At 39.6% G+C, this 27222-nt stretch overlaps 1 protein-coding gene and 1 long non-coding RNA gene across 5 annotated transcripts; both read right to left on the bottom strand.

Moving 5' to 3' along the window:
• Nucleotides 1–798: 798 nt before the first annotated feature.
• On the bottom strand, nucleotides 799–9990 carry LOC116170100. 4 transcript variants are annotated; one of them, XM_031486293.1, is made up of 10 exons: nucleotides 9718–9990; nucleotides 7178–7390; nucleotides 4648–4908; nucleotides 3100–3175; nucleotides 2711–3051; nucleotides 2228–2617; nucleotides 1787–2126; nucleotides 1351–1482; nucleotides 1045–1284; nucleotides 799–986 (listed from the first exon to the last, which is right to left on the bottom strand). In XM_031486293.1, the coding sequence occupies exons 1-10, from the start codon at nucleotides 9825–9827 to the stop codon at nucleotides 861–863; spliced, it is 2229 nt and encodes a 742-aa protein (XP_031342153.1). In that variant the 5' UTR covers nucleotides 9828–9990; the 3' UTR covers nucleotides 799–860. The 4 variants fall into 4 exon arrangements, with proteins under 4 accessions (XP_031342153.1, XP_031342151.1, XP_031342152.1 ...); XM_031486291.1 differs by having other exon boundaries at nucleotides 1045–1482; XM_031486292.1 differs by having other exon boundaries at nucleotides 1045–1482; nucleotides 7178–7363.
• Nucleotides 9991–15520: 5530 nt separating this feature from the next.
• LOC116172012 lies at nucleotides 15521–16315 on the bottom strand. The gene is made up of 2 exons (XR_004145572.1): nucleotides 16078–16315; nucleotides 15521–15808 (listed from the first exon to the last, which is right to left on the bottom strand). It is a non-coding gene; the product is annotated as an uncharacterized LOC116172012 (long non-coding RNA).
• Nucleotides 16316–27222: the final 10907 nt, after the last annotated feature.

Raw genomic sequence — 27222 nt, 5'->3', positions numbered from 1 at the left:
TTTAGATGGCGCAGGCATAGATATATAAATACAGGCGCAGGCTGTTTTTTCCCACCTAGAAATTGCATGGTTGCCAACTCTCAAAAATGTATGTATCGTCGTAAGTTGTATATACAGGGTGCAACCTCTCAGTTTTAAGATTTTATTATTTCTTTTGCCGAAAGGGTGTAGTGATAGTGTATTGTAGTTAATTCTTTGGAATTTTCAGAAGCTGATCGAGGATACTGAGTCTCCCAAATTATTAATTTAAGTCAATATTGGGATTTTTCTATGTGCCAGTTGCCGAAAGTGTACAAGGAGAACTTATAAAAATAAAAGAAAAGTTTCAAGTTTTATTTGTTTGAACTAGCTGGACAGGTGTTTTGTGGATGGTGTAGTTAACCATAGCACATATTTGGCAGTAGGTATATTTAAACACAACTATTACGAACCTCTAACATATCCTCATGCCCGAGTCGTGTTAGTGAGATGAGATTTTTTTCGATTGCGCTAATCAATTGAGGTTAGTACTCGTATCTTTAGTTACATTACCGTGATTTCTTTTGTTTAGTGTGCCAAGTTTCTCATTTGAGATCTTTAAATCCAATGTCCTACTTGCTACCCGATTATACAATCGTCTCCGCCAGCCTCTAGGCGCCTGTTATCTTTCGAAAATGGTCCAATTTTCACATTTCTGTGGTTTCAAATGTTTTGCGTCCGGCGATGTCCGTATTACTTTGGATGGATCACCTGGCGTCTCAAAAATAAACACACAAACTACAAATAAGGTACAAAACGGATACAAAGCTAGTAGAAACATATTTTTTAAAATGTATTGATCACATTCATGATTCGTCAATAAAATAGTAAGGTGATAAGCTTTAATCGCGAATAACATTAAGGCAAGTGATGTCCATTTCGCTACCAAACTTGGTGCCTGTCAATAAAGTTGTATTGACTTCCACAGAACGTTTCATGAAAATCTGCTTAATGGTAGCAAAGTGTTTCTGTAATGAATCAAATGACTAATACAGTGACTATATATAGTGAATTTGAGTTACGTACCTTACACTTTTTTGGAAAATTCGTAAAAATGTGTTGTATCAGACGTATTCGTAGATTAGAGCACGTATTTGTATTGCGCAACCACAGTATTAAAATCGTCAAAAAAGGTGCTTCAGATCCGCTTCCCAAAACCGCATCGTACGCATTGTTAAGAAAACTTGGCAAAACTTGCATATGGATCAGTTTTGGTTCCAGTCGTAGTAGCATCTTTAATATTTCCACACAAGGTCTAGTCCACAACTTGTTTAACGCCATATCAATAATTAAATGAAACAATCCGACAACGGAGCTTTTATCATAACTCACTATCAGTTCCCTCTTGCGCATTAGAACTTGTTTCAGTATGATCAGCACTTGCTCGGTGACGCTCTGCACTGTTTTCAGTAGTTTAATGAAGTTCATTGTCACAGCGTATGACAACACCGCCTCATATTGAACCTGAAAAGTAGAAACAACAACTGACGCTGTATACAATTCGTTAAATACGGACATATCATTTGCATTCACACTTCACGTAAAACTCGACGAGTTTTCGGAGAAAGATTCAGGTAAGTATAATGTGTTTTATCCATTGAGATCAACTGTACGTACAATTTAAAATACACTGTTACGTAGATATGTATACATCTAGAAACAATATTTTTAACTGAATTTTTTTACCAAAGCAGCTACGGAGAAGTTGTTTTGAAAAATGTTGATGATATAGAACATTTTTCATTATCTACATAAGCTTTTTACTTACCTGTATCTTTATTAAAGAATGCATCATTTTAATTGCTGCAATAGAAACTCTTTGATCTTCATTCGTACAATACGAACACAACGTTCGAATAGTTGCTTTCTCGCAGAACAAGAAGAACGCAGACGGTTTATCCTTTACATGTTCAAATAATGCCAAGTTGTAAGCAACCAACTCCGGAATTCTACTCATATAGCATAACTTTAACATTTGCGTACCGACCTGTTGGATATTCTTTTTTAAGCTATTCTGGATCAAATAACCCGCAACATCGATTTTCAAAGGGATGAATTGGCCCAGGGAATTTTTTTCTTCTAATAATCTTCCTAGTATATGTAGTAATCTGTAAAAACATAGAAAATCTGTTTATTTTAGAGAGTTAGTTGTCGACCGTAGGAGGAATTCCATTAAGCCCCGGATTGACTAGGAAGAAAAACTACTCACCTATCACGTTGAAGTTCGTCCAGTCCAATATTGAACAACGGCATTAACAGCAGCTGCCATTTGGATTTCTGAAGAGCGGATATAATATCCTCATCGGTTTTTTTCGATAGTAAATGGACTAATATTCGATTTTGTATTGAAGGATTAGGGTCGTTAAGGAACCAATTCAGTTGGATAGAATCCAATGTAACTACACGAGATATGCACTTTACCGACATTACGCTGGTAACCAAAATATCTCTCGCGCGATAACTCGTTGCGAGACCAGCTCTGTCGAGTAGGTTGAGGTACAAGGATAACAGACCTTTCAACACGTACTTTGGCGGTAGAGTTGGGCGCCGTAAATAGAGTTCAATTTCTTTTAATATTGTTTCGCCGCACCAATTGGACCTGAAAAAGTATAGCTGGTAGGACCATGAATACAAACGACTCTGCTAGGATTTTGACATAATTACCAGCTGCAAGTAGCACCTAATGACTTACCGTACATTGTCGAGTTGAATGTACGCAAAAACGAAAAAAAATTCCTTATCGTGATAAGGCCACGTTTTGTAATCCACAGGCAAATTCCGAATTGTTTCTAATAATGCATCCGTACCACCCGGCCACCGGTAACTGTCATTAAGATAATACTGTTCAACAATGATAACGAAAATACTATCAATCATAAAACGAAGATTATTACTGCTAGTTGCACGGTAAGCTATTAACTCATTTAAGCAATCCAAGAAGTTTATATGGCCTATGGAATCATTGCCCGCGTAAGTTTTGTAGTATAAGACAATACAATAGCATGTTTCCAAAAAGAGCAAATCAGAATCGCACTGGAATCAAAATTTTAATAAATACGGATTGGACAATAAAGCACTTACCCGCGTTAGTGTGTCAACAGCGTTTTTTTCGATCCATTTTAAATAGTATTGTGCTCTATTGAAAGAAAAAAGCTTCCTGAAATACACAAAATTACTGATCGCGGAATCGACCAACGCCGTCGTTAACCGTTAAAAATTGAGTAGGTACGACTCTGTGACCCACAATACCGTAACTATTATACAGCTAATCGATCTAGCCTATATCGACATAATCAATAATAAACGAGCAAGAATCGGGCTTATTAGGGACGTTCAGTGGCTCAACGGCTAAGTAAGCGGATATCCTGAACAAAATCGATCGATCTTTGATCATATTAGAAATGTTGTGATGACATACCTTTACGATTTACGGCAGAACATTGCAGCCGTGACATATCCACCTCCTGAAGTTGGTAGTCATTCATCTGCCCCCTCCCCCCTCCTAACCGGATGAGTCACAACGTGCAACAGGAACTAGGAACGAGAGTGTAGGCCGCTAGAGAGTCATCGCCTACCAAATGCTATGCCCTGGCCCTTCTCCTTACATAATTCAGGATATTTAAAATTGGCGCTTTATCTGAGCACAACGTTCCCAATTCGTCTTGTCATAAATCTACCCAAATTTAGTTTTGGATATACACATACAACATTTATATAGGCAAAGTAAAAAAGATGAACGGCTTTATGGTTCAGTGGTAGGGCATTGGGCTATAAATCCAAAGGTCGGGTGTTCGAACCTGGGTTGAGGTGAATTTTTCATCTGTGGCAGAGATGGGAATTACCTTAGACCAGTTTCGAGCATTCTGCCGGCTACTCCGAATTAGGTTTTCCTGCAGTTTTCCTAATTCGTAAGGTAAATCAGGGCCGTAGCCAGGGGGTGCCAAAGGGTGCCTGGCACCCTCTGGATATTAAGTAGCACCCTCTGACCGATCACGATCAGAATCGTAAAATAAAAATGTACAATAGTGCTATTTTTGTACAATGTAAATTAATTATCACAGGTATACAAAATTATTGTTGTTCATAATTATTACAATAAAATTGAATAAAAATGATTATTCTTGATAATTATAATACCTACATACTACATTTTGTAATATGAGTACAATAATGGTTATTATAATTATGCCATTTAATTCAAACGTAACAAGTTTAAATAACTCAGATTCAGACATATCTGAAATCTGAAGTTATGGATTAGATAAAATTAGTTTTTTTAATATATTTTTTGCTTTTTTAACAAAGCCCAGTTCGAGTCAATTGGTACCGAGATTTGAAACTGGTCCAAAAATTTTTCATTTTCGTCATGAACGCCAGATTTCTTTTCTATTAATTTTTCCCTAAATATGCCAATTTATAAGTATAAGGTAAGTAAAAATTACTGTGCTGAATCTGGGACCCCTAGGATCATCACAACCTATTTGCCATAGACATAAAGAAATACGCATTCATCTTGCTAGTAACCTTGTAACCCTTGATCGTCCCTAAAAGAACCCATATAGAACGTGTCGAATATATCGGAAATATCAATTACTGTATCACTAGATATAGACAGTTTAGTAAGCATACCTTTCGAGGATAATCCTAGTTATCCGAGTCAGAAGAAAAAGTTCTCCGTTGTAATGAAACAGTTTACAACATTCAACCAGTAATTTCGTCATATTACGACTAATACGCTTTTCAGCTCCTACGCGATAAGCGATTACCATTTCAACTGAAATAACTCCAATCTCCAACTGCACCATCTTCGTTTTTGCTTGCGTAATTGCGTAAACCAAAAACTCCACTATTCTCTCTTGATTTAGGCATAAGTTATCGTCGTTGGCAACCCTAAAAAATTACAACTCGTTTTTGGATAAACGAAACCAAATTCCTAATCATTTCGCGTTGTTTAGTTAATATTGTTGCTTAGTAGCAGTTGCTTATCTAGCTGTCAGTTAAAATACTTTGTTTTGAATGTCAAGGTCGAAATTGAATGAAAAATGAAAACAGGGTAGAAGGAATAAAAGATGTGTTACATTTTTGTGGAGGCATCACGGAAATGAGACAAGATATAAAAGAACATTTGCGCGTTTCTTATAGTGCCCTTTGTTCGACGCGGTTTCGCATTTTACAATGTGTCATGTCCCTCAACGATGAAATTGGACCGACAGTCCCAAAATTAAAACGTTACTTTTTGTAGCTTCAAAGTATTTGTATGTCAAAAAATGTCACACACACATTTGAGTACAAGAATCTTTTCAATAAACAGAGATCACGAAACATAGCCATGCCATATAGAATAGTCGTGTCTAAATACGACGATCCTAAATGGACGTTACTAAAATGCATCAATATGTCATTAACCGTTAGTGCAGTCAAATCGAAACTTGAAGGTGCGTTGCCGCCTGTGTGACCGTATATTTGTTTCCGTGCCATATTGATTTATCTGCTTGCCATTTTTAATGTTAAACCATATTTTTAGTAATTTGTTTAACTATGGTTTAACTGCATTTGACTCGACTACCTGATTGTATTTTCTTACGCACAAAACTCGTAAGTTTCATTCAATTCCACTCTCCCCTATACTGTATTCATTATAAGAAGTGTTTGAAGATAGGCACACACAGGAACAATATAAAACGACAGCAAATTATTGTAAAGTAGAAATATCCAGCACTGCGAACAGAAATAAATCAAACGATTTCACGCGTGGATTTTTGATATTAACAGTTAATGACAGTTCGACAATTTACTTGGCAACAAAAACTACCAGCTTACAAAATTCGTCACTCGTTTTAATTTTCAGCGTAACACTGACTCGTTTTTTAACCAATCACAGTGAACGTCAAAGCTTCCCTATGCTTTCTACCGCTACCTTCTTAAAATGAATAGAGTATAGTAGAACACAACGTAGAAGCCCTATACGAACCGATTGCTACCGAGATTCGAAAGTACCTTAAACCGTTCGACGTTTCAACATGAAAGTAAAATTCCCCAAAAAAGAAACCGTCAAAACTTAAAAAAAATATTTCTCTAACTATACCATCTGCACTAATACATTTAGTCCAGCGTTTCTTCAGCTGTTTCATTCCATTTGATTTTGCTTCAGAAAAGGACGCTACTATGCTTCTTATGGATGTTTCAACAAAAAGTGACGCTTGGCAAGTGCCGACAGAAGTGGCTACTTCTTTCTCTCTCACAATTTTTTGCTTCCTTCTTTTTGCTGCGATCTATTATAGAAAAAAAGAATGGCGGTCACGGGGTTTGAACCCGCGTTCCCATAATCGAAGGGCGACGGCTTTGCAATTGCGCTACGCACCGTCCAACTAAATAAATATCGCTTATAACGGGACGAACTAATACGTACAATTAGCAATAATCTTAAATTAGTTCTATTTACTTCGAAGCAATTAAATGCGCGTTTTAAATGTGAGCGGACCGACCTCGCCTTCTGCTGGCGAGCGTTACGTGTGACGACCACAGAATTAGTAGGGGAGCTAGCACGAAATCCACTGAACGAGAATGATCAAAATTTTAACCGATGGAGTTCCATTTTGCCCTATTAGAGTATGCTAAAATCGATCGTCTGCCGCCTCAGGTCATACGACTTAAGCTGCTGCGGGTACTTCTTTCGGTACCAATTCTGAAAGGTTGTTTTTCGAGAAAATAAGTTATACACCAAATGAAAACGTTGATAATAGCTCTTAAAAAATATTTAAAAAAATCGCGCACATTTTTTGATAACTCCGTAAAACAACAATTCTTAGTAGGTTTTTCACGAACTTTCTATACCCGCAGCGCCTTAAGTCGTATGATCTGAGGCGACAGACGATCGATTTTAGCATACTCTGATAGGGCAAAATGGAACTCCATCGGTTAAAATTTTGATCATTCTTGTTCAGTGGGTTTCGTGCTAGCTCCCCTACTAAATACATAGGCGTACTCGTCAGATGATTTTACTCCCGTCCAAAACGTACCGTGCATATACCGATCGATAAAGGTAGGCACTTAATATGCACGTCTTTATGACGTATCCTGATCTTGATATTACATCATATAGCGTGACGAAACATTCAACACCTTTACAAGTTACCTATAATAATGACCTTGTGCTTACCTTTGAATAATGACCTTAAGAACCTCCAGAAGCATAAGTGCCTCTCTTAGCTCGTCTGGGTTATTTCGCAATGCGAGAGCTCGAGCGTAATTCAATATAAAATCTAACGTCTGATCCATGCAGTTGTTAAAATCGGTGTAAAATTTTTCAAGTCGAACAAACTTCTGTAGCCATTCCGCCGCCTGTCTAAAAAATGGACCTTTAAGGTGATCTCTACAACATATATGATAAACAAGTACAAAAGTGGCCTTGCGATTTCTTCAATAACGTTGTTGCGAAGTAAAATAGTTTCTGTTCTGTAAACGACATAGATATATAAATACATAGATACAGCCATACCCCAACATAGTTTAAAAGGACGTACCATCTATTACCATCACTTTCGGCACATTAATTACGTATAGCGCTATCCTTTATAGAGGTACCCTGAGCATGGAAGACAAGATTCGCATTATTTATTATAACTGTCAATCAAATTGTTAGCACAAATCACACAGAAAATTATCAGATTTGAGACTTTACAACATAAATAAACCGCCTGTTTATTTATTTAAATCGCATAGAAGCAAGAAATGTTACATTTAAAATGGAATATGTTACTTAGAAAGCTGGCAAATGAAGAATTTGAAAAAATTACAGCTGACAACTGGAAGAAAGTGTGTGAACATATTGTGGAAAGTGATTAATTTAAAAGAGAAGTTATATTGGTTGATGTTTCTGAACTTTATAATAAGTGTTAATAATGACAGTGATGATTCGGGTTTGTCAATTTCATCTGACGATGATTCGGATTGTGAACTTTTACAAACGTAATGAATGTTGACTAAATGAGTATTATCACCAATTGGATATCATTGTTAAGATGTTGTATTTATTTTAAATAAATGTACACGTGTAGCTTACTTACTACAATTAGCACTATAATTTCAAAAAGAAACCCCACCGATTGGACATATGCCGAAAGGTAGGCAAGACGCGTAGCGACCAAAATTTGATATTGCACGCACACACAGTCTATAAATCTCGTTTTCCTAAGAATATTGCACGGATCCTTCGTGATCATGATACAAACGCACTGCAACAACATCATATAGGCCAAAATGATAATTGGAAACCAATTCACTTCCTGTTGCAACTTAATCTCCGTTACCATTACGCCTAAAACCATGCAATTAAAATTAAAATGTTGAACATAAACTTTACTTACTTACGGTTTTTTTTATATTCTGCAAGCCAGCAATGAATTCACTGCAGCACATCATGCCAAACAAGGTACACATAGTCCCAAATTTGAATGGTGTAGCTCTATGTAATAAAACTATTTCAGGAATAACAATTATGGACGCGTCTATCATTATGGCAAGCACTAATGTTATTCGTATTCAATTGATAACGCAATAATTACATAATATTAAAAACCGCCCATCATGTTTAGGGCGAATATTTTTAGTTAGATTTGATTTCGCGCAATCGTGCCGTTCGTCTCGCGACAGTAATCACTTGGCTGCTACGCACATGCGTATTACACCTTCCCATTAATGCACAAAACTTTAAATTTGAATTTAGAAATGTGAATAAAGAAATACCGTTCTGCGCATGTGCGTAGCAGCCAAGTGATTACTGTCGCGAGCCGTTCTTCAATCGTGAAATGTGTCAACTGTCACATGACTTATGGGACGCGCTAAGTTTGTTTTAAGCGTCCGATTCGCGTACGACATAGTGGTTAATGCAATAAAAAGAGATAGAACATGTTTCTTCTTGGTTAGAAAGTAATGGAGAGATGTACAAATTTCTTTGATATGTTTTTTAAAAACCGAGGTACGTTTGTTAAAGATGGCTGTATCTAGGTATTTATATATCTATGGTAAACGAGCGATTTTGGCGACATCTATTGAAATGGTCACGGCAACGCCATGGCAAAGATCATACCAAAGATGCTACACGAAAAAATAACACAGGTTTTAACAATATCGGCTTTATTGACAGCGGTGTCCATTGGCTATTTATACGTACGTAACAAAGTGCTGTTATCAACATCGCTTTGAAGTGTGTAAAGTCAACATTATATAAACTATATACTCGTAACTGGAAGGGAGACAAGCATAATAGCCAGACGCGAGTGGTAGTATCTTTATCTCTCTCACACCAGTAACATTAAATTCATTGACATAATTTTTCTATTTCACAGCGTTATTAACAACTAACAGAAGTACCAATAGTAAATAATGAAAATTACTATCGAGATCGAAAACATATCGAAAACCTCCTAGAGCGGGCACAACAAGCGATAACAATTCCGTTGGTATTGCGATTAAAACCGATATTATATCTGAAAAGTGTTTGGGCATTTTGCAACACTATACCGTCGTTATTAAAGCCTGCGTAAAATAACATATAAACGCAACTTACTGTGGTTTTTGATTAAAGCGATAGTCCATGTAAACGTAAATGCAAACGCGCCATCCAAAAATAGTATAGTATATTAAGTACAATCTTTGCGCCACCTTAAACTAAAACTAAATGACAATATTATAAGCTACCTGATTTTGTCGTAATCAAAGGGTTCCAGTTCGGATAATTTATAGAAAGGGAAATTGACCAGCTCCTCGCTTCCATCAGGTATGCAATATTCCAATTTTATTTGTTCCATGGTAGGTATATCGAAAACGGAGGATGAGGAATATTAACTTATTAAGTGTTGAAATTCAATTGTTTTGGCAATAACTATTAATTAACATAATTTATCCTAAAAAAACTTAACAAACAAGGCAAAATCACTTGTTTTAACCAGAAATGGTGATACAAAATTACGAACAAATTCGAACGATTCCAAAGTATAAACTTTAGAGCGCGCTGCAGTCGCATTAAGTGCCAGTGGCGTATCCAAAATTATTGCGATTGGTAACGGTGCGATGGAATTTTGTTCACGTGATGACTGAGTGTTGGCCAGATTTAATGGTTAGTTTCAAAGTTTCTAACACATTTAACATCGTTCCAATTAGATTTGACCATAGGGATTTATAAATTTAGGACCCCCATAAATAAAAAATATTAAACTTTTAGTGGTCATGTTTTTATTTCGCATTCTATCAGTTCGAAAGACGTTTTCTCAGTATCCTTGATTAGTGTGCGCCACTTACATAGGTGGAAGCTTAATGTAAGTACATATTCTATAATTTAATCCTCCTTTGGTTTGTTTATTTCCCTGCGCAATCTTTTTTCTCATTACTTTCGTCCTTTTCAAGACTACCAGTTTCTTTCGAGTATTACAACTAATGTATGTAATTATATTTTATTAAGCATTTTACTAATGTTCGTACTTTACTGCTGTCAACTTCACGCGGTTGAATTTGAGGTTACAAACCGCTGTGTTTGTTTATCTAAAACAGTTTTCAATACCTACAGATGCTTCTGTAGTAGGAGAGCTGGTGGACATTTTTGGGTAAGTATTTGAGGCACGCTGAGAGAGAGACTGGCTGAGGAGAAGCGGGGCTAACACCTTGCCAGGCGCCTTCAAAGTTTGAAAAGAGAATGTATGCCCAGTCGAGTATCTGAATGCGTCAGAAGTAGTGGGTGATCTACACATTATTAGTGTCGTCTGAATTAGTACTTGTATCATGTTGAAATTTTCATCGTTTCTTATGCCGAAATAAAGACAATTCTCCTGAAACTTTCGTCAAAAGTGATCAAAGTACACAGGTAGGTATTCATGTATTTATTGCGGTCAGTATACAATTCAAATCAGGAATCCCTTGGCCCTGCGTCATTGATTTGTCAATCAATTTCAGACAAGATTTTTTATCGATTTCGCATACTAATTAGCTGTTGTTGCAGCGTTTTAGCGTATGCGTTGAGTTAGAAAACAAAACTCAAAAGCGTATGTCTGCATATGTCCATTGAGTTAGAAAACTAATGGAGGGAATCAAATGCTTGGCCCACATATGTCTGAAATTGATTCACAAATCAATGACATTATTTTTTTCAAACTTTGAAGGCCCCTGGCAAAGTGTTAGCCCCACCAATCCTCAGCCAAGTCTGCATTTCTGTGTTTGGGTATTATTGGAGAAGTGTTGGACAAGTTTTCAGCGTGCCTCAAATACCTACCCAAAAATGTCTACCACCTCTCGGACTACTAGTAAAGGCAAGCATATCACACTCAAGTGATCAGCTGTTATCATCCAATTTACTTAAATTAAATATGAAAATTGCCATACCTACTGGCTGAAGAGGTAAGGGTTGTCCATTATCCCTGAAATGACAATAAGAAAATTAACACTTCCTCAGGAAAAGGTTATCACTTTCTAAGTAGCGTTAGGAGTTCGCCAACTTCTACGTTAAGTGTAATTTCTAATTGATTCCACTGTGGACGATATAAAGGTCGATTCTCACTAAGGCAGCGCGTCGCAGCGCAGCGCGGCGTGGGATAATGCTGCTTACAATTATATGCATACTATAAGGTCGCGCCGTTCTCATTTAAGCAGCGCGCCACAGCGCGGCGCCGCGCTTCACGAAGCAGCAACATCGGAATTGCTTTGCGAGCATTGCAAACGCGCTGCGCTGCTTGCTGACGCACAGATGTGAATCACAAAGCGTGTAGGAACTTGCAGAAATTGTCATTTAGTACTTCGAAATGGACGGTGAAACAATTGAAAAATTAATTTCACTGGGCAATGAGTATCCTGAATTATACGATATGAGTAGAAAAATTAATTGTACTCGTCCGCTTTCTTTTTTCGTCGTGTACATGGCATAGTGCCGCTATAAATATTATGAAATCATCTGGCGATGATGAAGATGGTGGCTCTTCTTCGAGCGTGTAAGAATACATTCTTCCTTAAACTGAACACAAACAGAAACGCTGCTTCGTCACGCTTCCAAATGGTGCTTAAGTGGGAATACCCCTCTATAATTTGCTGCTAGCGACGCGCCGCGCTGCTCTGCGCCGCGCCGCTCGGTGCTGCTCTAATGAGAATCGACCTTAATGGTCTATGGCGGTATGTCAAACTTCTACGTTAAGTGTACGCACTAAGTGGTAATTGCTAATTTAGTCATCACCGCATCTACTAACATTGGGGCCAGATAATTTGAAAGGAATGCCCATTTTGTTTTTAAATTTCAAATCCGATCAGTAGTTCCAGAGAAAACCCGATTTAAATGAATTTGCAGAGCCGTTTTAAATGTTTATCAAGTAGGCAGGGCCGTCGTTAGCCTCCACGGGCCCCGGGAATATTTTTTGACCGGGCCTCTATAATTGAAATTTTTTTGTCCGTCACTCTTATCTTAAACTAGACATTTTATTCTTCATTTCTTGGATTTGAAAGGACATTTGAATAATTTTCATACAGACACGACAATTTTCATAATTTTTTATTAATTAAGTATTAATAATTCAAATAACCAAATTACAATTTAACTCTGCGGATTTTCTTATTAGCAAAAGTTGAGCTCACTTGCTTAAAATTATTTATCTAGCAAGTTGAGCTTCAAGAGCTACTGTGCTGAGACTGATCTAACCCATCTTGACCCATAGGCGATCTCAAACGGTTTTTTACTCTAGCGACTAGACTTTTAATTAACGCTCGCCTTCTGTCACTGTGACGTAATTAGGAAATGTGGCTCAATGGTATGGTTTTTTCAATGTTCTGCTGTGGATTTTTTTTAATTCTCTCATAGAGATATGCATATGCAGATTTTTGTTAAAAATCAAGTTTCAAAATTTCTTTTGGCCGGGACCCCAGATTATGGCCGGGCCCCGGGGCAATTGCCCCGGCTTACTCCCCTTATCGGAGGCCCTGCAAGTAGGCCTTGAAATAATTGATAGCTTGTGTCAGAAAATAGCATCTCACACAAATGCATTAGTGCACTAAGTGCATAAGCAAAAAAACAAGTTTGTGAGTGTGTTAAATGTAGGTAACTTGTTTAATTTTGTGGTAACTCTAAAACAATAATGGCTTACACTATAGCGGAAAAGGTAAAAATTCTTTCGATTTTTTTTAAATGGTGAATATGCGTCCCAACAACTGCTCTGAACTCGCAGATAAACATGTTCATTATTCGTATGTCAATGGTTTTTTAAAAAAATGGTACCTAAACCAAAATTGGCATTAACTGTTGTTAGTAAGCCACCCTGTATACACGTTTAACGTGGTTCAGAAAAGCAATAAAATTATCATCTGCGTTTTTTCGCAACACTTTCCATGCGAGCATGCGACATAGGTAATTTAAATGGGTTTGTAGAATGTGCCCTGGAACACCTCACCTTTTCTTCAACATTTTGTGTCTAACCCAGGACCTCTCCACTCCTTGGGTATGTGCATCTGTTTGATGGTAAGTAACTTTTGAATGCGCGTAACCTAATCATCTGCATTTTTTTTAATTGAAATAATATTTTTTTCAAAAATCTTTTCGGAGCATTTTTGTTTTATACCTACAAAGTCATTATTAGCTCATAATGTATAACTAAAGATACATAATTACCTAATTCACAATTTCAAAAACAACTAAATTGCCGAATAATTTATTATTAATTATTAATATGATACTCATCCCAGTGAAAGTATTTAATTACATAATTTTGCAATTGCTTTATTGCTTGCCTTAACGAGGGCCTATGCTATGTGTAATCACCTATATCGGTATTCACAGTGTTAATTTTGAAATTTAGTACAGCCATTGAATAAAAAATTAAGTTTATTCACTCCGAATCTGCTTACGTTGCCCATTTACGGAGATTCTAAATTCACTTTTAACGCACCCTTCTATTTAATACGTATTCCTCTTTTTAAAATTATTTATGCTAAATTTAAGTTCATCCGAACTTTAAAAAAATAGAAATCGCCTTAAGCAATTATAGAGTGTCTTTTAAATTTTAAGGTAGGTTTTTATCAGCCAAGCAATAACAGGCCGCACCTTCCCAGTAGGTATACAGGGTGTCCCTAAAATGTCTGTACAACGCGCTACCAGGGGTTCTTGGTATCAAAATAGGACGATTTAACCCAACTTACCTCTATCCAAAAGTGCTTCGGTAAGGCGCTATCTACCGCCAGATTTTAAAAAAAATCGTTATTTTTATTTTATCGGAAAATGGTTTTGCCGATTAAAATGAAATTCGGGATGTGAATGTCTAATGTAAAAAGGGTCTTTGTGATATCATCGTTTTGATTGTAGTTGCTATGTAGGTGGTAAAATACTGACCATCCACATCTGAAGAGGTCTAAAACTTTTTAACTACTATTTTGACGGTTCTGAATTTTTAGACACTGATAGACAGTTTACTTGCAAGCATTTTTTCTCTCTTGATGAATATCGCTATCTGTGATGGTTTACGAAAAAAAAAAAATTTAAGCATGATGAATGGCATGCACCATACATGTGATTGTTCCTCAAAAAATCAGAAGATGGCTGTGAAACCTTAGAGTGGCGTAACGTTTGTTTGTTGTTTCTTAAACTTGAACAATTTACGTTTTGCTTGAAGACTTAAAATTTCATTGTTAAAATTGTAATATGGCCTTTCAATACAGTAACGCAGAGTTAACTGATATGCTATTAGTGTTTGGATACTGTCGTGGAAATGGTCGCCAATGCGTTAGGGAGTATACTAACAGGTTTCCAAATCGTCATAGCCTACTTCTTGCTTGCACTTGGTTTTTGAGGAACAATCGCATGTATGGTGCATGCCATTCATCATGCCTAAATTTTTTTTTTTCGTAAACCATCACAGATAGCGATATTCATCAAGAGACAAAAAATGCTTGCAAGTAAACTGTCTATCAGTGTCAAAAATTCAGAACCGTCAAAATAGTAGTTAAAAAGTTTTAGACCTCTTCAGATGTGGATGGTCAGTACAACTACAATCAAAACGATGATCACAAAGACCCTTTTTACATTAGACATTCACATCCTGAATTTCATTTTAATCGGCAAAACCATTTTCCGATAAAATAAAAATAACGATTTTTTTTTTAATCTTTGGCGGTAGATAGCGCCTTACCGAGGCACTTTTGGATAGAGGTAAGTTGGGTTAAATCGTCCTATTTTGATACCAAGAACCCCTGGTAGCGCGTTGTACAGACCTTTTAGGGACATCCTGTATATACAGTGTGTAAAGCGATGGGGTATACAAGAGGGAATTTTCTTTAAATATTGATTTATGAAGAAAATGTATTCTTCATGATATGTTTTGCTTGCTTTGAAAGTACCAATAACGTTTCGATTGTTTGTGGTTTGATAGCAATACGTTCTTGATTATAATGTAGATAGAATGATAATTTTCAATAAAAAAATTGCGACGAACTTCCCCCTTAGCTCGTGCACGAACGGTATTCTAAATAAGGGAAAGCACAATTATTTCAAGTTCATTTAATTGTCGAACAATAATATAATTGTACAATTCAATTATTACACCGGGGACGGTCGGTCGGTCACTCGGGCGCCACCAAGACTTAATCTGCACCCCCTAAGTCTTGGGAAAAGGGGCGGTGCGGTCTTCGCGGACGGGGTGGAAAGCCTCCGGGTATCCTCAAGTGGAGAACGGAATAACCAGGGATCGGTCAGGGTTCACCACAAAATGGCGGCGGTCACTTCCGGATAATCTAAAACAAAATATGGCCAACGGCCCGGACGGTAAATTTCCTAAAGGGAATAAAACAATAAATCAATTAGCGGTGTCTAGGGGAAATAAAAGCGGAAAAGCAAGGAGAACAGAATATAATGAAGTTTAGCGGAACGGTGGCAAAAGGTTACGGTTGTGCAAAAAAGGGAAACTCAAAACGGTAGTGAAAAGGAAAGGACAACGGCTTGACTTACGGTCGCTCAAACGGTAAAACGGTAAAACAAAAGGGTTTCGGTGGATTCGGAATGATACGGTTTCGCAAATTAAAGAAATCAAAAGGCGTACTTACAACTCGAAAGTATGAAGCAGAAAAGATCCCTCCCAAAATGAGCATTTTCCTTTTAAAGGAAACCAATTTTGGTGGAAGTGGAACAGGGAATTTCCAAAGCCTCGCTGCATTCGCACCGAGCGGTGTAGAAAATAATTCGGTTTTTAATTAATTGCGGCTCCTGTGATTATCTTAAAAATCTGGGACAACTTGCAAACAATTAGAAAAATTACAGCGCCTCTGTGGACACCTCTCTCGACGGTTTCTGACAAGGTTTACTACTGCCCATTAACATGGCATTAATTAACAGCGCTTACCTAATTAAGCGTAATCAAACCTAAGTACTCATCAATCCAATCTGCAACTAGCTCCTTTGGACTTTTTCTTCTCAAACGGCGCTATCGCTTTAACACTCTTATCGCAACATGCAGGCATACGGACGGGACTGCAAAACTTGTAAACAACTCGATTTGAACTCGTTTTATCCTTGATTTTACTTATTATGGGAATCTAAAACATCTTATAAATAATTAACGGCGCTGAAATCAAAGAATATTAATTGCCCCTCATCTTCGCCAGGACAACATCCTTCGGTGGTTACAAAAATATCGCGGTCTTCTTGCGTAACGAAGCCCAAACCAACGTTACATACAGGGTGGTCTTTGTAAACGGCAAACTAAATGGAGAAATTCCGGGTGCTTCGTTACACACTCCCCTTTCTTCGGAAAGAAAAGAGTGGAACTCTTTTCGGCACGGTATCCTAAAACAAACAACAAAACTCGGAGACGGGCAAACAGGACGGAACTTGAACTACGGAATTACGGTCGATAGGGTTTCAGATCCTTCACGTGGACTCTAGGAATCTTGGTCCTCTCGGACGGATGTTTCAGGGTGAATACCACCGGTGACTCCACTTTGTGGATGACATATGGGCCGGAGTACTACGGCGCCAATTTCGCGGCATACCCCATGGCAGCTTTGGACAGGGGGTGGTCTTTCCGGAGTACCAAATCACCCACATGCGGTTTCCATTCTCGGTGTCGGAGGTTGTAATGATGCGCCTGCTTTGAAAACGCTCGGCCTATATTCCTAGCGACTAGCTGAAACACATCCTGAAGATTGTCTAAACGGTTACGGTGTTCGGGAATTTCGGCGGTCAGGTCGGTAGGGGTATCGGGATTCGGAGGTTCTTGCTGACGGTGGACAGTATTCGGAAGGACAAGTTCACGGGCAAAATTCAAGTAGGCGGGAGAAAATCCGGTTGATTCTTGGACGGAGGAATTCATAGCCATCATGAAATGAGGTAAAAACCTATCCCAACTCCGGTGATTTTCTTCACAAAACTGCGCAATCATGGTTTTCAAAGTTCGGTTGGCACGTTCGACGGGATTGGCCTGCGGAGTATACGGCGGTGTGAAACGGTGGGTAATACCAAGTTCGGAGAGGAGATTTTTGAAATTTCGGCTGTCATACTGGGCTCCATTATCGGTAATCAAAATCCTCGGTGTACCAAAACGTGTAACAACTTCCTCAAATAAAGCCTGAGAAACGGTAGCGGCGGTGGCTTTACGGACGGCTTTGAAACATACCCATTTGGTAAAACGGTCTTGGAAAACCAGAAGATATTGGTTTCCTTTCGAGGAACGGGGAAGTGGGCCTACAATGTCGGTACTGACAATGTCCCAGGGTAAACGGTTAGGATATAGCTGCATTTTCCCCGCCGCTTGCTGTTGAGATACCTTGTACCGTTGGCAAGACTCACAGTGACGGACATACTTAGCTACATCTCGGAACATACCTGGCCAATAATAATGATCTAAAATTCTGTTTACGGTTTTGGTGACACCTAAATGTCCGGCGGTAGGTGAATCATGATTTTCATGCAAGATACGGTTTCGGTTCGGTTTGGCAACACAAAGTTTCCACGGATCGGTAACGGTTTCATCTTTTAATGTGTTAGAATGAAAATGACGGTACAAATTATTGTTACGGATGCAATAATCCGGTACGGTATCGGGTCGGTCGGTTACGGCATTAAATTTATTTCGGTACCAAGAGCATTCGGGTAATTCAAGGGCAAAAATCGGTACTTCGGAAGTTTCGGTAGTGTCGTTCTCGGTATGAGGTAAAGGATCACGGGAAAGAGCATCGGCAACACGGTTGAGAACTCCTTTTCGGTACTTGATCTCGAAGTCATACTGCTGCAGGAAAATACTCCATCTTGCTAGACGGCCGGTCGGACTTTTGATTGAATGCAGCCAGCGTAAAGACTGGTGGTCGGATAGTACGGTGAAATGATAGCCTTCCAGGTACGGTCTCATCTTCTCAATTCCCCAGACAATGGCTAAGCATTCTTTCTCGGTAACGGAATAATTTGTCTCGGCGGATGTTAAGGTGCGACTTGCATACGCAATCACTCGGTCATCTCCATCGATTTGCTGTGTGAGAGCTGCGCCAAGTCCGGTGTTGGAAGCATCAGTTTGTAAGACGAACGGTCGGTCGAAATCAGGACAAGACAGTATCGGTGCGTTGGTTAGACGGTTCTTCAGGGTTTCGAAAGCTTGTTCTTGTTCTTCGCCCCAACTCCATTTTTGGTGTTTTCGGAGGAATTTGGTCAGTGGGGATACAATGTTTGAAAAATTCGGGACAAAACGACGGTACCAAGATGCTACCCCAAGAAATCTTCTGACGGCTTTGATGTTGTGCGGAGTCGGTATTTGCTGGATGGCGGCTACTTTGTCCGGATCGGTTTGTAGACCTCCATCACTCACGACGTGGCCCAAATACTTCAGAGACGGACGGCAAAATTGGCATTTTTCAGGATTGATTTTGAGACTAGCCCATCGGAGTCGGTGGAAAACTTCCCTTAAGTTGTCTAAGTGCTCGTGGAACGTTCTTCCCAGCACGATTATATCGTCCAGATAGGCGAACGCTCGGGGTTCCATTTCGGGCCCAATGACACGATCCAAAAGACGCTGGAACGTGGCTGGGGCGGAGTGTAAACCAAACGGCATGACTTTGAACTGGAACAGTCCTCGGCCGGCTATGGTGAAAGCGGTGATGGGTCGGCTAGTTTTGGTCAGCGGTATCTGCCAATACCCTTGTTTTAAATCGATGCTTGAAATGTAACGGGCTTGACGGAGGCGGTCTAAAATCCCATTAATAAACGGAAGAGGATAGGCGTCTTTAACGGTGACTTCATTGACTTTACGGAAGTCGATACAGAACGCATCTTGCCATCTTTCTTTCGGATCATGACAATCGGTGAACTCCATGGACTTTCGGACGGTTCTATGATGTTCTCGGTTAGCATACGGTCGACTTCTTCATTAACGAGGGCTTGCATTCGGGGATTTTGGGGACGGTATCGTTGTTTAATCGGTGTGGGATCTCGGAGTTTGATGTCATGTTCGATTAAGTCGGTGCAGCCATTCAGGGTTTCGAATGGTGGTAATTCGGTTTGAAGAAAATCTTGTAATTCGGTTTCTTCGACGGCGGTTAGCGGGGTAATAACGGAACAGGGAATACATTGTTGAGAAACGGGACTAACTCGAGGAACAAGGAAACTGCCAAGGAATAAATTGCCGGTTTTCATGTTGAAATGGAGTTCGGTTCTGGAGAGAAAATCCATTCCAAGGAGTACTTCATAACCAAGACCTGGGGCATGATGGACTAAATGGGGAATTTCGGTTTCTAGGATGGTGATCGGAGCAATATAAGCGCTATGGATATTAACGGGTTGATTGGTAAAGCTCTTGGCTTGTTTATGTTTCGGCGGTCGGACGGTATCGGCAACTATAGTAGCGATATGTTTGTTAATGAATGAAATGGCTGATCCGGTGTCAATCAAAGCAGTAAACGGGTGGCCATGAATGTGAACTGTAATAAACGGACGGGGGTCGGTACCTTGTATCGCAGCAGCGGAGGGAGAAGTGTCAGCGGAATTTCGGACGGGACGGTTAGGGGGATTACTTTGGGTCTGACACCCACATTCTCGGGACATTACTCCTCGTCTACCACAGCGCGAACAGAATAGCATGGGTTGGTTGCGACACTGAGATCTCCAATGCCCAGTTTGACCACACCTCCAGCAAACTGGAGCCTCATCGGACTCTGCAGAATGACTGGGTGCAGGCGGCCTAGAAGCGGTATTAACAGGGGCGGAAGGCGGTAAATTTCGGGTGGTATTGGGGTTGGGCTGTTCGGATGAACTGCGAGAAGTCCAGTTCCGGCTAGGGGTTAATGATTGTCTCGGAATGGGTGGCGGAGAAACCAACTGCCCTCGGTTTTGAGTGGAAAGTGGTTCGGCAAAACTAACTGACCTATTGGTACGGAGCGGTGGTGGATTATTGGTATTCAAATCGGTACGGTAAGCGATTTCGGTACGGTTTCTTGCAAAATCGGTGCGGTTTACGGAATCTGTACGGTTTCGGTCAAAATAGGTTCGGTTTCGGTAAGAATCGGTACGGTTGGTAGATTCGGTACGGTTCGGTTGATCACCTCCACTAAATGGAACAGTGAATCGGGACGGTTGAGCCTGACGGGCTTCTCGGTACACATCTTCATAATTCTTAACGGCTTGAGTCAGCTCGGTTACGGAACGGCAATCGGTACGGCGGATACATAAGCGGTATTCAGGCAATAAGTTATGGTGTAACCAGTAGAGCTCCTGTTCAGGGGACATACGGCCATGTCGACGGATTAGCGTTTGCAGTTCGGTAATGTAACGGACTGCGGGTTCATTAACTCTTTGACCACGGCGGCTAATTTGTGCCTCAAGGTTAATGTGATAATCAAGGGGGAAATAAAAATTTTGAAAATCGGTGACGAAGTCCAGCCAAGTGCGCCAGCGGAGACGGTTATTTCGGTACCATTGAAGTGCCAAGCCGGTGAATAATTCTGGCAACACAAGAAGTAACTGTTCGCCCGGTATGTTGTAGCGAAGGCTTATTTCATCCAAGCGTTCCAGGAAAGAAATGGGATCGGTATTCCCCCCAAAGCTAACATTCCAATCTCGGGTTTTAATTTTGAATGGGACGGAGGAGGGCTGAATCTGGGGCGGACTCCCAACAGATAGAGCATACGGATTAGATGCTGGCATAGTCCAGACTGGCGGTAACGGTTGGGTTTGTGCAAATCCCTGAGCAGCGGTAGTATAAGAAACAGACGGCGGATAATATGAATGACTCATAATCGGCGGTTGGGTGACAAGGGCGGTGGCGGAAGACGTACTTATCGGGGTAAAAGTAATATTCGGTGGCAACTTTAACGGCTGAGGAGAACGGGTGCCTTCGCGGAGAAAACAGATGTAACGGCGACACAATTCATCGCGGGTGCCTTCGGTATTCAACTTAAATTTATTCAATTCGGCTATTAATTCGGCTTTGCGGAGCTTATAAACCCAGCTGACCCGGACGTCAGTAGCAAAAGTGGCGATAACTGGTTCATCCTCAGGAATAAGTTCGGGATCAGACTCCATGGTGGGATCAAGATCAATAGGTGGAGGCATTTTCAAAAATAAATGGTATCAACACAAGTCAAAATCAAAATCAAGTCACACGCGCGAAAAGAAAAATTCTCAAAGCGCAATAATAGTCATATATAAATACACAGTAATAAAAGAATTGCAATATTTAATTAACAACAACAATTCTTCAAAACGCAATTGTCTTTCCCAGGTTTCGATTATACCATAAACAATCAAATCAATTAATGAAATGGGGATACTAAAAGTTGATAGCAAAAAAAAATTTAAAAAAAAATTTCAAAGTTCAAAAATAAATTTGAAAAATGTTCTAAGTCGGTAAAAATCATAAAAATCTGACCTTACTTCCAGCGGTGCGGTGGTTGTTTTTGGTGTCGGTATGGCCGGTGGCGGTGGTTGTTTCAGCGGAGGTGGTGTTGTACCCTTCAAGTCCCTGCTCTCGGGCGCCAAAAATATATGCGACGAACTTCCCCCTTAGCTCGTGCACGAACGGTATTCTGAATAAAGGAAAGCACAATTATTTCAAGTTCATTTAATTGTCGAACAATAATATAATTGTACAGTTCAATTATTACACCGGGGACGGTCGGTCGGTCACTCGGGCGCCACCAAGACTTAATCTGCACCCCCTAAGTCTTGGGAAAAGGGGCGGTGCGGTCTTCGCGGACGGGGTGGAAAGCCTCCGGGTATCCTCAAGTGGAGAACGGAATAACCAGGGATCGGTCAGGGTTCACCACAAAATGGCGGCGGTCACTTCCGGATAATCTAAAACAAAATATGGCCAACGGCCCGGACGGTAAATTTCCTAAAGGGAATAAAACAATAAATCAATTAGCGGTGTCTAGGGGAAATAAAAGCGGAAAAGCAAGGAGAACAGAATATAATGAAGTTTAGCGGAACGGTGGCAAAAGGTTACGGTTGTGCAAAAAAGGGAAACTCAAAACGGTAGTGAAAAGGAAAGGACAACGGCTTGACTTACGGTTGCTCAAACGGTAAAACGGTAAAACAAAAGGGTTTCGGTGGATTCGGAATGATACGGTTTCGCAAATTAAAGAAATCAAAAGGCGTACTTACAACTCGAAAGTATGAAGCAGAAAAGATCCCTCCCAAAATGAGCATTTTCCTTTTAAAGGAAACCAATTTTGGTGGAAGTGGAACAGGGAATTTCCAAAGCCTCGCTGCATTCGCACCGAGCGGTGTAGAAAATAATTCGGTTTTTAATTAATTGCGGCTCCTGTGATTATCTTAAAAATCTGGGACAACTTGCAAACAATTAGAAAAATTACAGCGCCTCTGTGGACACCTCTCTCGACGGTTTCTGACACGGTTTACTACTGCCCATTAACATGGCATTAATTAACAGCGCTTACCTAATTAAGCGTAATCAAACCTAAGTACTCATCAATCCAATCTGCAACTAGCTCCCTTGGACTTTTTCTTCTCAAACGGCGCTATCGCTTTAACACTCTTATCGCAGCATGCAGGCATACGGACGGGACTGCAAAACTTGTAAACAACTCGATTTGAACTCGTTTTATCCTTGATTTTACTTATTATGGGAATCTAAAACATCTTATAAATAATTAACGGCGCTGAAACCAAAGAATATTAATTGTCCCTCATCTTCGCCAGGAAACATCCTTCGGTGGTTACAAAAATATCGCGGTCTTCTTGCGTAACGAAGCCCAAACCAATCGTTACTATACCGGGTGTTCTTGTAAACGGCAAACTAAATGGGGAAATTCCGGGTGCTTCGTTACACCGTGGTTTTAGCGAATTGACTCGAAAACTGTCAACCTTAAAATGCTCCACCTGCGGGTATGTCCGCTTTTATTAATTTGACAGATTTTTCTGTTAAGTGCTACGGGCAAGACAGATTTTCATTACCTAAACAACTCCAATTTACTCGGTAAAATACGAAACCTCGGATGCAATTAGAAGTGCTAAGCATTACACTACAGGAGAATATTCCGGTATAAATCTTCTGAGAAAGAACCTTATATGTGGTTGAGTACTCTAGAAACGAATTATTCGCTGCGGGGCGGAGTCTTTAGGGTGCGAATTTTCCAGTGTAGCGAGTTTTTTTGGAAACGAGTATTGAGTAGTTGCAAGTTTTCCGGGGCTAATACCTACATCGCACACGGTCAGCACAAAAGTGGTTCGTTAATGATTCTGCCATTTTCGAAATTGCTTATCAGTTCAACGACTGCAAGGGCGTCGGTGTCTTCAGACTAAAATTATAATTAAATTAATAGGAATACAATAGATTAAATTCACCCGAAATAAAAATTGTATTTTGAAACTCTTATTTTTATACCTTTTAAGATATTAAAAAATATCGTGATATTTAATGGAGTAGATTTTAAAGTAATTTTATTTCAAGCACGAAATAAACACGAAACATGACGCAGGCCTAAATTTCAAAGGAACGCTACGTGTAGTGCACGTTTAATTAATTGAAAACTGAAACAAAATTCACAATACTTTCATTGTTGAAGTCAACATTTCACAACGTATATAAAATGAACATAAAAAATTGTATAACTCTTGGTAATTAAAGTCATATATCATGTTTGCTCATTGAAACATAATTTAAATGAAATTCATTATTTTCAGAGTAACCACATCAAGACGACCACTTCCACAAGGGGATCCATATGGAAAACCACCCGTGTAGCCTACCTTCTAAGCGATATGGAATTTTCTTAGTAACATTCCCAATGCAATCATTCTATCGGAAATTTCATTAAGTAATTAATTGGGACAGAAAGCAGTTAATTAAAATGGATCCGTACTTGAACATTAATTTAAACTCGAGCGAAAGCGAAATTGTTAGAAAGAGCAAGGAGGTCGATCCTGAACTCGTTGACAGATACATTTATAATAGAGCAGTGGACGAACCGGCATATACCATTTTAATTATCATGTACAGCATCCTAATATCTGTCGGAGCTTTAGGAAACGCGCTTGTGGTAAGTATCCCTATATGTGCTACTTGTCAGTAATATTTAGAAGCTTTCTCTTGGGAAATTCGCCATAAAATGTGATTTTTAACGGCAGAATTAAAGGCACTCGAAAAATAACTAAAAATGAGCTGCGTGCACGGCGCATTAAAATTGCCCCAAAATGTCGTAACATTTTTTGGTCAATTTCGCTATCGTTCTTTGGGTTGGCCTATGTTTTAAAAGATGTCACCTTAAATTACTAAAATGCGTTCGCATTTCCCGGAAACCATAAATAATGCTCTGCCGGTAATGTACGCATTTCACCTCATTTAATTTGCTCTCTTTTAGAAGTAAGCTATAGGAAGGTACTATAGAACCACGCTCTCTAATCAGCTAATGACAAACTATTAGTAAGGGACTAAAGACTGTAAATGGAACTTCCTTTATAACAATTCAGTATACCCTACTTCTAAAGCTTTAGAGCTTAATCTTACATTCTTTAGATACTTGATACCAATAACGTTAGTAAGCAACGCAAATTTGAATCTTGGAGTACGTTACAAATTAACTAGTAAACTTGCGTCTAGTACGTTCATAGTCGAAAATGATTTATAAATATCAGTCTATATCATAATTAATATTTTAGAAGACATCGTTAGGGTTATTGTAGTAAATAAGCAATTCATTAATACCTAATTCATTTTCACACGAATGAATGGGAGTTTATAAAGTTTATTACGTAAAATCGAGGAATTAGGAAAGTACTTATAACTGGTTCTGGCGCTAATGAAAATGAACATCTGTAGCGTGTCTCTTGCACTTCTGTAGGGTTTATTTGTGATTTTCGTGCTCTAATCGAATCAACGTGTTTACTCTTCTATATATGAGCGACTAGTGTCACTTCTCGGAGGTATTGTAAGTCAATGTAAGAATGAATTACCTAAGGCCGTTTTTTCATGCTACCGTAAACTCTATCTCTCAGTTTCCATGAAAACAATATAATGTATTCGCATAAGTGATTATCTACTGTTTTTAACTGACTCATGAAAAGCCTGCTCTACTGCTTTAGTAAACCGTGAAATGGCGATCTTAAACTCGGGCGTTTCATATAAACGTTACATATTATAAACTTCGAAACTAGCATCCTATAACTGTTTTCAACACTAAAAATCTTGTTTACATTCAGTGATCGAGAAATATTTAGTTTGTACCTACGCAGACCCACAGTGATTGACATTATTTGTGCAGTTCCGCGTTCGAACTGTTATTATTTACTATTTGTGCATGTCACGGTAACTTTTACCTGTCTTAATTTGTAAAACTTAACGCGTATCCTTCGCAAGCCATGATGTTTCTACAAACACAGTTGGAACAACTCCAGCAACAAATCGAAGGCTGTAGCAACAAATTTACCAAATGCAACAACAGCACCAGCAGCGGCTACAGCATGTGCTCAAAGACGAGCAATATGCAAATGAGGTCGAGAATTTGATTACCGATCTTCCTGTTAGCACTACCCCTTCTCAGGTTATCCGTCATCTGCGCTCTCTGGTCAGCAGCGTCACCATTCAAGGCGGTCCTCTCCGCACAATTTGCATGCATCAACTTTCTACCCATGTTCAAGCCATACTGGAATCTTAAATTGGTCAAACCGGCCTTACCACCGACATGGTTCAGAGTTTCTCACTGCTTTCAATTCCCAAGCAGTGTACGCTACTTCTTCGATCACCTATTACATGTGGTACAGATGTATTTTCCCAGCCGGCTGCCCACCTGGAGGAAGGCGCCTCCTTGTTGTCGATCGTAAGTCAAGAAGAAATTTTTAATGGACGCTGGTTCAGACATTGGTTGTTTTTCTCGGGCGTTACTACTGGACCATCATTTCCGAGTTAACTACGAACTACGTGGTACCGACAACTCTACACATGCCGCATGATTTCTCTTAACCTCTGTCTCCTCGGATTTCAACGTGATTTTATTTGGAATTTCGTCGTCGCCGACGTCAGCATTCATTTTGGATTTCTTGGAACACTTCGAACTCCTACCATATTGTCGCCATCGCCATCTTATCAAAGGCATCATTGGCCTCCTCTCCGTTCCTTGTATTCCCCAACTTGGTATCATGGCAATGATTTTCGACTCGCCGAGCCACTGAAACTCTCCCAGGAGTGGCGACTCTAGTTAGTTAATTTTGACCACCGATTCCTTCGTTCTGCGGTCAAGCACCAACGTCTGCAAGGAAAACCTCGCGCAAAATGCTATACTTCTTGCATCCCAATCACGATGCTCAACTCGTCCTCTTCTGTGACGCTTCCATCATGTCAACCGGAGCTGCTCTTCAGTATCGTGTCGACTATTCGTAGCAACCGCTAACCTTTTTTTCCGGAAGTTTACACCGCGTCAAGGTGAGTGCCCAGCTTACTATTGGGAACTCTCACTGTCTAGGCCGCTGTACGACACTTTCGTCACATTTTGGAAGCCCCATTTTCACCGATCAATGAACCACTAACCTCAACGTAGGGATAAGCTACCTCCTGTCCAACAGAATCCTCCAATTTACCATAGATATAGGACAGTTGAATGTCGATGAGTTTTCCAACATTGTTGCTGATGCACTGTGTCTCTCCGAATCTTTATCTGGAGTTCGTGATCCAGTAGTTGATCTTCGTACACTCACTCGTAATCAAGAGGAAGACAATTCTTCGTACACTCACTCGTAATCAAGAGGAAGACAAT

Source organism: Photinus pyralis, unplaced genomic scaffold (assembly GCF_008802855.1).
Source record: "Photinus pyralis isolate 1611_PpyrPB1 unplaced genomic scaffold, Ppyr1.3 Ppyr1.4_LG5, whole genome shotgun sequence".
Lineage (NCBI taxonomy): Eukaryota > Metazoa > Arthropoda > Insecta > Coleoptera > Lampyridae > Photinus > Photinus pyralis.
Note: the sequence above shows the minus strand (reverse complement) of the source record. Positions and strands in the feature narration are given on the sequence as shown.

What these genes read in the sequence shown, in the direction of transcription:
- LOC116170100 (XM_031486291.1), bottom strand. Translation starts at nt 9,827, where the DNA reads ATGGAACAAATAAAATTGGAATATTGCATACCTGATGGAAGCGAGGAG. An exon ending in CTTAAGGTCATTATTCAAAG is followed by an intron (nt 4,909 to 7,177) that starts GTAAGCACAAGG and finishes GTAATTTTTTAG; the next exon opens with GGTTGCCAACGACGATAACT. An exon ending in GACGAACTTCAACGTGATAG is followed by an intron (nt 2,127 to 2,227) that starts GTGAGTAGTTTT and finishes ATGTTTTTACAG; the next exon opens with ATTACTACATATACTAGGAA.